The 12,171-nt window shown below is 34.3% G+C and overlaps 1 protein-coding gene across 2 annotated transcripts; it reads left to right on the forward strand.

Annotated features, from left to right (window-relative positions):
* Positions 1-367: 367 nt before the first annotated feature.
* Positions 368-8,949, forward strand: LOC132726052 (pirin-like). Of its 2 annotated transcripts, none has more exons than XM_060711300.1 (8): positions 368-476; positions 745-1,075; positions 2,265-2,345; positions 3,175-3,381; positions 4,528-4,657; positions 5,655-5,737; positions 6,238-6,304; positions 8,264-8,949. In XM_060711300.1, the coding sequence occupies exons 1-8, from the start codon at positions 469-471 to the stop codon at positions 8,383-8,385; spliced, it is 1,029 nt and encodes a 342-aa protein (XP_060567283.1). In that variant the 5' UTR covers positions 368-468; the 3' UTR covers positions 8,386-8,949. The 2 variants fall into 2 exon arrangements, with proteins under 2 accessions (XP_060567283.1, XP_060567284.1); XM_060711301.1 differs by having other exon boundaries at positions 378-476; positions 7,529-8,949.
* Positions 8,950-12,171: the final 3,222 nt, after the last annotated feature.

Below are 12,171 nucleotides of genomic sequence, written 5' to 3' on the forward strand. Positions count from 1 at the left end.
CATCACTGCCGCCGGTAATACGGTGTGTATATGATATAATATATTTGTTCACATGTTTTCCAGGTGACTTTCTCAAAAACATATCCATTTAAATAAGAACTAGGAATGCTTCAATTAGGTTTTCTAAAATATTAAATTAATGCTGTTCGGATTTTTTTTTCATTATATAAACAAAGGTATAAAATGGTTTCTATATTTCATATTTTAAAACCTTTATGAAAAAAAAACGACAACAACAAAACTTCACACCGATTGTTACGGATTTAGTAAAACATCTCTGATTTTTTACATTATTTTTTCATTGTCCTGAACTTTTCCTTGGCTATTATGGAATACAAATATTTTTTATATATAAATTTTCGTTTAGTTAAAACCGAGCTGTATGTGATGCCGCATAAATAATTTATTTCCGCACAGTAGATTCTAATTTGAACGGGTTTTCCCTGCTGCTATTAATAGAATTTTGCAATGAAATGGTACGTATCTGTAGTATGGGTTTTGCATTTTGTTTATAACTTTTTCATGAAAATCTCAAATGCTATCAATTAACAGCTGAACTGTATGATAGGAAAATATGATTAAATTTATAATGAGCCTTTTGGATTGAAATTGATTGAAATATGATTGAAATACGCTGTTGATTTTCACATGCTGTGTAAACAAATAACTGGGACACGTGTCATAAAATAGAACACTCTGCTGAAATGTCATATCATTCCTTTTATTTCAATCTCTCTGTTGCAGGACTTACTTGGTAGTGTCATTGCTAATCTTGCCACCAGTGGAAAGTCATAGTGACAATAAAAAGGAATATTGCACGAAAGACAAGTGTTCAAGCATTGAGGTAATTGAAACCTCCCAAATTGAAAGTTACACGGTAACTATAGAAACTATGTCACGAACCATAGAAAAAGTAATTGAGAGTCGCGAACAAGATGAGGGCATGGGCGCAAGGGTACGTAGAAGCATTGGAAATGCGGAACTCAGAAACTTAGACCCTTTTCTGTTGTTAGATGAATTCAAAGTGAAGAAGCCTGCAGGATTTCCTGATCACCCACATAGAGGATTCGAAACAGTAAGTGATATACATGTATATTTGTCTTTCTTAAATTACACCCTGTAATAAGTTGTAATTAACTTTAGTCTATAACCTCAGTTGGAGTGCAGGTATCAGATAGCAGTGGAAATCTAAGTTCAGCTTTTACTTGTATCTGAGTCAATTCTTTGGACCTGTTTTGGTACCAGAATATATGAATCTTACACCGGCTGCTGGTTCAGACTCGGCAGAGCCTCGTTATCACCGTAAACAGTCACCCTCAAGCTAGATATTCCCGTCTGTACCCACAGCCGGTGTTTGATTTTTTTTCTTGCATATTACATATCAATTATTTTCAGAACAGTAATTACGAAAACTGATATTCTAGCATATAACTTACAACTTCATTCATAACGTTTAAGTGATGTCATCCTAAGAACGCAATTCATTCATAAAATGCGCGCTGCAATGACGTTATTTAAAGCATGCAACGTGTCTTACATGGGGTGTAAGACAGGGTTTTCTAGCACCGGTGTAAACGGTACATGTATTAGAGAATGCTGTCTGATATGCAAGAATAACTTGGTATACATGTATATTAACGTTAACTATCTTGCAGTTTGGTGGCTTTGAACACAGATTTTTACCTCAAGACCTTTCCTGCATGGGGTGCCTATGCCAGTGGTTAAGATCTTTAAGCTATACATATTTCGAAATTGTCATCTTTTGCGAAAAAGATTCTTAATAGTATTATTCAGGTCTTCTTATCTTATATAATTCAGGTTCTTCAAATTGCTAAATAGAATGGTATTTGAAAGGTCCAGATGCATTACTGTTTTACACTATTCAGGACATTATTAGGAACATCTGTAATTCCAGATGCATTACTGTTTTACACTATTCAGGACATTATTAGGAACATCTGTAATTAATATGAACAATGCCACAGTTTTTAAAAAAAAATACCATAAAATAGTTATTAACTATGGGCTTGGCTTTGACTGTGGAAATAAAGCATCTGATATCTTGTTAGAAACAATTACATATGCTGTTTTATGAATAGGATACACATAGCTATTAACAATGTAAAGACTATAATATATTTATTAAGGTAATTATAAAATTGTATGTTAATTTTCTTATCTTAATTTAATTATTACAGCATATGAGAAGATGTATTATGCTTTTCCCTCGTTATTTAACTGAATTCTTTTTTTTTACATTCCAGGTGACCTATATGCTAGAGGGATCTTTTCGGCATGAAGATTTTTGTGGGCATAAAGGTGTTATAAATCCAGGTGATCTGCAGGTACCTAATCTGAAGCCTTTTCTTACCCTTAACATGCTGACAACCTAAAATGACAAGAAGCCTTTGTCACCAGTATTGAGCCAGGCCAGCCACAGAATCTTTGTTTTGTATTTGATATTGAAATCCCCAAAATGTTGAATGGAATGTTCCAAATTCAAAGCTGGGCAAATCCATTACACAAATGTAGCCAGGCAAGGGTTAAAATAGAGAGTGGAACTTAGTCTGGTTCCCTGCCTACATTTACTACTATAACGTAGTATAAGGGGAAGGAACTCCAGACTAAGTGGAACTGTGTTGTCTAACCTTACGTTGGGTTGACATTGGTGCTAGATATGAAATAGTATAATACTTTATTAAGGTTTTTCATCCATGTTATGATATACATTTGTATATCACATGAAGGTATTCACTTGAACTTGAAAAGCCCAAAGCATTAATATTCATATAGATATTATATCCCGTTGTGAATTTAAGGAATATCCAATTTGCATATATGATGTATCTCAAAACAATTGGAAAAGTATTTGTTTCATTTTAAACTTTTAACATGCTTTACTAGTCATAGTCACTGACCAAGGCCCATAACTCTTGTTTGAATTATACACTTGTGTGGACATGAAAAAATCCACCTGTTTTGTGTGCATTTTAGTTGTTTGCTTGAAGTTGCTGTGTAACTGTCGCTTTAGCCTGCGATTCAGGCATTGATAATTTTTCGTGAGCATGTCACAATTAAAGATAGCGTTGATGTGCCTAACAGAAGCACACAAAAAAAGTCGACAGATAGTTGCTGTATGGAAATTCAAACAAAACATTTTCTAATCTGCTTCAGTGGATGACAGCTGGTCGTGGTATACTGCATTGTGAAATGCCGGAGGGCGATGAAATCGGGCATGGGTTACAGCTTTGGGTGAATCTGTCAAAACAAAACAAAATGGTAGAGCCTGCTTATCAAGAATTACTGGACAAAGATATTCCGAAAACAAAACAGAATGGTGTAAGTGTAAAGGTTATTGCTGGAGAATCACTTGGAATCAAGGTAAATATAAACCATAAAGATTCTCTATGGGTATGTTGCTTATTTAACCAGTTACATAAGGTCTCAAATTGTTAAACTGTTTGATTTTATATAATAATGGAACATTATGTTCCTAATGGACAGTTTGTGGTTCTGCCCACATGTGCATGCTTTTGTACATAATACAAATAGTGGTGTATGGAGGTGGAATGTTAATGTATGTAATTACATATATGAGCCGTGTCATGTCAAAATCAACATAATGGGTTTGCGACCAGCATGGATCAAGACCAGCCTGCGCATCCGCGCAGTCTGATCAGGATCCATGCTGTTCACTGTCAGTTTCTCCACTTGTAATAAAGTTGGTAAGCGAATAGCATGGATCCTGATCAGACTGCGCGGATGCGCAGGCTGGTCTGGATCCATGCTGGTCGCAAATCCATTATGTTGGTTTTGTCATGACGCGGCTCATATGTACCTCTGCAGTATATAATCACCTGTTGTTTAAACTTTACTTCAGTATCAGTTGCCCTTTTTAAAAAAACCAGAATTAGTAAATACAATATACTGATTGGGACTGAATTATACAAATGTAAAATCTTCTTATATATATTTTAGATATATCTATCTTTGGTAATGTAATTTATGCAAAAGTTAGAGCAAAATATCAAAGCTTATATGTATTTACCCTAATCCAGATGGAACAGAAAGGAATATACATTTGAAATCAGTATAAGGCAAGGCCAGCCTGCACATCCTTGCAGTATAACCAAGTTTTACTCATTATTGGTGCCTGATCTGCATTAATTTTTGAATGAATTCCTCAAACGTGATAATGAACAATTCCAAAAATGAAAGCTTGACAAGTTCATTAAAGAAATTTCAGCATGGTGTTTGAGTATTTAAGTGACACAAATAACACATAATGCTAAATATCTTAAATGGACTTGTCTTTCGATCAATCTCTAGACAAAACCATTCATTGTTTTAGGGTAAAATTTTTGAAATAAGTACAGACTTGATAGTGAACAGTGCAGACCATATTCAGATGCATGGATATGCCGGCTGATCTTGGTCTGCTCTGGTCATGCCAACAGCACAGTACACATCAAGACACAATAGCTCATATAATGCCAAAAAACTTGTTTCATTTTTTCATCATTTTAGTCACCAGTGAAAACAAGAACACCTACTATGTACCTTGACTTTAAACTTGACAAAGGGGCAGCTCTTAAACAGGCTGTGCCTGAAGGCTGGAATGGTTTCGTATATGTGCTGTCTGGATCGGCACTTTTTGGTAAGTAATGTTACTTACAATTTTTGATAGGCATTGTTTAGTTCTAATAGATTTGTTTTTATTGACCCTTTTTGGAATTCATGTGTTTCAGGGAAGTTAAAGTTAATAACAAAGATTTTTTATTTGCATTTTTGTATACAGGCTTATCATGTAATTATGTACAGGTGTAAACATACCTGAAGAAAAATTGTCCATTTTGAATGCCAAACCCTGTCATCTTTTCTCAACTGTTCAGTGAAAATTTCCAATTGTTCACTTTAATTTAGTTAATAAGAGTATGCGATTTAAATATAACATATTTAAATATACATGAAAAAGACAGTTTTTTCTTGTTATAAGTAAAAGTAAAAGTACTGTAATTCTAAATTTTTGGAAAATTCCCTGAAAATCTTTCCTGGTATATGGGTTTTTATAAATGAATTGATATGCATAAATAAAATTTAATATTCTTATACAATACAAATTTGTGCATATGAGAATATAATGAATGAGTGTAGATTCAATACTAAATTTATCAATGGTTTGATAAAATTGTATTTTGTGAGCCACTGGTAAGCAATCTATTATTTTATAAATTTTTTCTCAGTAAATTGAGTATAGAAACTACACTAGTCCCAGGTTATCAAGAAAAACTCTAAACTTAACTCAGATGTCAGGTATTTGATTGGTCAGAAACTGTCATAGAATGTTCACAGCTGACCAATGAAAATCCTGAGATTTAAGACAGAACACACATACATTTATATTATATAACCTCGAGGCCAGTTTACAGTTGAGAAGAATCTCTTTTTCTTTGGCATGCTTATAGTTTAACACTAACATTGAGCGCCTCCTTACACTATGTTTTTATAACTTAAATGAAATTTTTGTCAAAATATTTGCACAGCTTTGCAATACTGTTTATACAGAGTTGCAAAAGCCGCACTGGTTAAAGTATTTAAGCCCTATAGCTGCCATTGTTTAAACTATCTGATATTTGCAAGAGCATTAATTTTAGGACCAAGTGACAATGCAAAACAGGGACCTCCCCATCATACACTGTTGTTAGGTCCAGGGAACATGCTGGATGTTATTAACAATGTGAGTATTTACTTGTTATAAAAGTAAAGTTACAGACAACACAACAGTTCCTAGAGAAAATTCAGTGGAGCCTTATATTTTCTAATACTGTCATGTTGGTAGCATTGATTTTGATTTGATAATTGTGAGGTTTATATAAACTGTATACACAACTTATGTAAATTTCATGAAGTAATTTTCAGTATTCCTCAAATAAAGGAATTTGTTTTTAACTAAAAAAGATAAAATTAAGGTTTTTTACAGGTTCTATGACCTTGTATTTATGCTTGTTTGTAATATAACTGCTCATATAACTCTGGTTATATAAGCTTACAATCATTCAAACAGGGCCATATAACATATCAAAAATTATAGGTTGATATTATGCATATATATATACATGTATAGACAAGAAATTTACTCAATATTATACATTGTGCATGTTATATGTTTGATTTCTTACAATATAATGATTAATTTTTCTTGTGTTGCCATTTTAAAATGGTAAATTTGTTTTACAGGGTGATGATATTTGTCATTTTGTATTGATAGCTGGGAAACCATTAAATGAACCAATAGTGCAACATGGTGAGTACTTTAATAAACTTCAGTTTGAAGAGTGACATAATTCACAAGTCCCAGACTGATGCAACCTTTTTTTCTGTGACAATATAATTAAAGACAGTTAGTACATTGTTAAACACTGTTGGTGATCCTGTACTTATTAAATGGTTATATCTTTTGAAATTAGGCCTCAATGTGGCTTATAGTTGAATTAGTTATTGAGTTATTGCATTTAGACCCCCTGGGGTCAAGGTCAAGGTCACCATTACTAAAATTGAAAAATGGTTTCCGGACAATAACTAGAGTTAGGAATGAGATATTGTAATCAAACTTGGTGTAAAGCAAGCTAATGTGGAGACCCTGGTGGAACCCCTGGGGTCAATGTCAACATCACCATTACCAAAAATAGTAAAATGGTTTTCGATCAATAACTAGAGATAGGAATGAGATATTGTAGTATAGCAAGCTTATATGAAGACCCTGGTTGGTATTGCATTTAGACCTGGGGTCAAGGTCACTGTTGCTATAAATAGATAAAATAGTTTCCCGACAATAACTAGAGTTAGGAATGAGTAATTAAATTTGGTGTATAGCAAGCTTATATGGATACCCTGGATGGTACCACAGTTTGACCCCCTGGGGTCAAGGTCACCATTTCTGAAAATAGAAAAATGGTTTGGGGACAATATCTAGAGTTAGGAATGATATATTGTAATCAAACTTGATATATAGCAAGTTATATGAAGATCCTGGTTGGAATTACAATTTATTGAAATAATTTTTTGCACACAGTTGATACTCCATTTACTAAAGGTTGAGTTCAAATTTGTCTTCAGACCACTTATTTTTCAAAAAGTTAAAGTTGCTAGTTGAGGTATTAATCACCTTCAGTGATAGGTCTAGTTTTACTTTGAATTACTTGCCCTTACAACTGTGGGTTCAAATCAATGACTCCTGATTTTTATTCTTGCCAGGTAGCTATTTCATTAGTTTACAAGAGGTTATTGGTTCTTGAATTTTGAAAGTTAACACGTGATCTTTATAGTATCAGTATAACTTTAAATCCAACTCAAAACAAAAGTACATGCATGTGCAATGCAAGGGCAAAATGTAGGAAGTACATACATGCATGTACTGAGTAATCTATATTTACAAATATGCTCATACCCTATATGCACAGCTATTAAATAACTAATTAATCAACTTTGAAGTAATAAGAGATGTACTTTTTACTATGGTATGTTTCAGGACCGTTTGTAATGAATGAACAAAAAGAAATTCAAGAGGCCATTAATGACTATCGTTCGGCAAGAAATGGATTTGAAAAAGCACGAAATTGGCAATCTAGTGCGGGAAGGGGCTAATTTCATTAAAGAACTGATATTATTTTATATTGTGAACAAACTGATAGTGATATTATTTTTATATTGTGAACATATTGATAAACAGATCTGATGTTGGCCACTTTTACCAACTATTTTATAATTTTATATTTATTGACCTAGGAAAACGGGTGGTATAACAAAATCACCTATTTGTCAATAGTTTTATGCTTTCAAAATTGGCTGTCTAAATAAATGGCATTCTTATTTTGTTTTAAAATTGTCTTGACAGTTCACTTCATACATGGCGATACATTACATGAAAGTAATATAAATATTCGCTTCACTCTAAATTAAACTATCAAAACTTTTGATTTATTTGTACCAATATTTAATCATTGATATTCAGTCAAAACAGAACCAGATATTTGTTTAATAATGATAATTGATAATAATAATAATTATATGTTATGTGCAAAGTATATACATACAAAAATGGAATATATTTTTAAGACCGTAAAACTTAAAATGTTGATTCTTATTCATCTTAATGATAACATTTATGCGAATCCACTATTTCACTTTTTGCAATAGAAAATGCATAATGATAATTGAATTGTGAAATTTAACATCTTGGAAGCCGACAATATTTTATTTGAAGGTACATGGGTAATGAACACAGAAGACGAAATACGAGAAGCGGACAAAGACTACCAGTTCCAAAGGAACGGGTTTGAGGGAGCTCATTCCTGGAACTCATGGGTTGCCTTAGATTACGAATGAAAATGGATGCTTTGTTCAAACAATATATTTGTAAATAGATTTCAATATTTCTGATCAATTACAATGAGACACCTGTCCTGTTTTGAGTGAGCCCGTAGTCCTCGTAAAGGACTGGATTAGATTGAGTTCAAGAGGTCTAAGAAAAGTTAATTTGACTGAGACTGTTGAGAAGTAAGATTATGAAGCGTATGTACGTTTACGGCGTAGACATGCATGTTTATGTAATGTAAAGGGTTGCATGCATAATATGTGTATAATTGCCATATTTTGTTGTGTTGTGTATTTTACATTATTGTTTCATAAAGCGGTATAGAGGTATGACATTCTCTGTTATAGCCTATAGAAATGTAGCTTAATTAATCCATATTATTACCTAAATTTATCTCAGTTGTTTTATTTTATATTCTTTGATTAAAAAAAAAACTTGTTCTTTTATGTTATTGTTAATGTGTTTGTTATTATCACATTAATACTTTGTCAGATTTTGATTTTGTTTTGTTGATTGCATTGTGATGTTTTATTCATAAGATGCCTGTCTGTTATTTAATAAATATTCATAACATTTATTGAGTTACATATATTAGACTAGTTAATACTCTATACTTAAATAGAATTACTGCCAAGGCGTTATGAATTTATATATTTATCTTTTTAAGCTTGACAATTGTATATATACACTAGGGAGAGCTATCCTACTCACCCAGGCGTTGGCGTCACATTTTGAGTTAAGTTTTTCATTCCATATACGGTTACTACCCTACCTTTTTTCTGTACCATTTTAGGTATAGCTTTGATACTTAATTGTTCGTGACCATCGTCCCTTGTTCCAGGCAATAAGACATATCTCTGCCATGGATTTAGACAAATAAAAATGCTTTTTTCTACTTAGAATGCTCAGGATGAGCTTTTAGGATCGATGATTGTCCGTCGTCCGTCCGTCGTCCGTTCACATTTTGTTGTTAACACTCTAGCGGTCGCATTTTTGCCTCAATCATCATCAAACTTGGTCAGGATGCTTATCTAGTTGATAGCTCGGATGAGTTCGAACATGGGTCATCTCGGATGAAAAACTAGGTCACAAGAGCTAAAAATAGAAAAACCTTGTTAACACTCTAGAGGTCACATTTTTGCCTCAATCATCATCAAACTTGGTCAGGATGTTTGTCTAGGTGATAGCTCGGATGAGTTCGAACATGGGTCATCTCGGATGAAAAAGTAGGTCACCGGAGCTAAAAATAGAAAAACATTGTTAACACTCCAGCGGTCACATTTTTGCCTCAATCATCATCAAACTTGGTCAGGATGCTTATCTAGTTGATAGCTAGGATGAGTTCGAACATGGGTCATCTCGGATGAAAAACTAGGTCACAAGAGCTAAAAATAGAAAAACCTTGTTAACACTCTAGCGGTCACAATTTTGCCTCAATCATCATCAAACTTGGTCAGGATGTTTGTCTAGGTGATAGCTTGGATGAGTTTGAACATGGGTCATCTCGGATGAAAAAGTAGGTCACCGGAGCTAAAAATAGAAAAACCTTGTTAACACTCTAGCGGTCACATTTTGGCATCAATCATCATCAAACTTTGTCAGGAAGCTTGTCTAGGTGATAGCTCGGATGAGTTCGAACATGGGTCATCTCTGATGAAAAAGTAGGTCACTGGAGCTAAAAATAGAAAAACCTTGTTAACACTCTAGCGGTCACATTTTTGCATCAATCATCATCAAACTTGGTCAAGATGCTTGTCTAGGTGATAGCTTGGATGAGTTCGAACATGGGTCATCTCGGATGAAAAAGTAGGTCACCGGAGCTAAAAATAGAAAAACTTTGTTAACACACTAGCGGTCTCATTTTTGCCTCAATCATCATCAAACTTGGTCAGGATGCTTGTCTAGGTGATAGCTTGCATGAGATCGAACATGGGTCATCTCATATGAAAAACTAGGTCACCGGAGCTAAAAATAGAAAAACATTGTTAACACTCCAGCGGTCACATTTTTGCCTCAATCATCATCAAACTTGGTCAGGATGCTTATCTATTTAATAGCTCGGATGAGTTCGAACATGGGTCATCTCGGATGAAAAACTAGGTCACAAGAGCTAAAAATAGAAAAACCTTGTTAACACTCTAGCGGTCACAATTTTGCCTCAATCATCATCAAACTTGGTCAGGATGTTTGTCTAGTTGATAGCTTGGATGAGTTTGAACATTGGTCATCTCGGATGAAAAACTAGGTCACAGGAGCTAAAAATAGAAAAAACTTGTTAACACTCTAGTGGCTACTGTTTTGATCCAAATATCCTGTAAATTGGTCTGAAAGTTTGTTTTGATGATTTCTAAGTCAAGTTCGAACATGGGTCATCTTGGATGAAAAACTAGGTCACACCGCCCAAATATTGAAAAACCTTGTTAACATTCTAGTGGTCACATTTTCGACTCAATTATCATCAAACTTGGTCAGGATGCTTGTCTAGGTAATTGCTCGGATTAGTTCGAAATCGCATGAGAAACTAGGTCACCGGAGCTAAAACTAGAAAAATCTTGTTAACACTCTAGTTGCTACTGTTTTGATCCAAGTATCCTGGAAATTGGTCTGAAAGTTTGTTTTGATGATTTCTAGGTCAAGTTTGAATATGGGTCACCTGGGTAAAAAACTAGGTCACACTGCTCAAATATGGATAATCCTTGTTAACACTGTAGTGGTCACATTTTTGACTCACCTGTCATGAGACTTGGTCAGAATGCTTGTCTAGATAATTGTTTGAATGAGTTTGATGGGTCAGGTGAGCGATCTAGGGCCATCATGGCCCTCTTGTTTTATTTACGGTTTACGCATTGAAAGCAGACAAATGGTGTTTAAACGGTTGGTTTGGAAAATGGTGATTTTTATACATTTTATATACACAAGGGACTAATCGCCGGAACATAAAACGACCATGCCACGCGGAAATCTCCCGGACATATTGATTGGGTATGGGCTTTTGGCTTTATATTGTACAAAGTAGACAATCCAAACTCCAAAGATCCTCCAAACCTGTACAAAATCGAATCCGCGTTGGAATCAGACAAATTCTGTTGACGGTTGTCTCAGGAAAATAGTGTTTTCTATACACTTAATATACAAAAACAACAAATCGCCGGAAAAAAAAAGACCATGCCACGCGCAAATCTATAGGAAATATTTCTTTGGTTAGGGTTTTGAGCCTGATATTGTGCACAGAAGACCCTTCAAAATTGTACAAAATCGAATCCGCATAGGAATCAGACTAATGGTGTTTAAACGGTTGGCCTAGTAATATGCTGCTTTTTGTACACTATATACAGAAAGAAAAAAATCACAGGAACTAAAAACGACCATGCCACGCGGAAATCTCTAGGACATATTTCTTGGGTTAGGGCTTTGAGCCTTATGTTGTGCACAGAAGACCCTCCAAACTTGTACAAAATCGAATCCGCATTGAAATCAGACAAATGGTGTTAAAACGGTTGGCTTGGGAAAATGGTGTTTTTTATACACTTTATATAGAGAAAGAACAAATCGCAGAAACAAAAAACGACCATGCCACGCGGAAATCTCTAGGACATATTTCTTTGGTTAGGGCTTTGAGCCTTAGAATGTCCATAGAAGACCCTCCAAACTTGTACAAAATCGAATCCGCATTGGAATCAGACAAATTCTGTTGAAACGGTTGGCTCAGGAAAATGGCGTTATTTATACACTTTATATACAGAAAGAACAAATGGCCGGAACAAAAAATCACCATGCCACGGAGAAATCTTTAGGAC

Source organism: Ruditapes philippinarum, unplaced genomic scaffold (assembly GCF_026571515.1).
Source record: "Ruditapes philippinarum isolate M1 unplaced genomic scaffold, ASM2657151v2 ctg12254_1_1_1_1, whole genome shotgun sequence".
Classification (NCBI taxonomy): domain Eukaryota; kingdom Metazoa; phylum Mollusca; class Bivalvia; order Venerida; family Veneridae; genus Ruditapes; species Ruditapes philippinarum.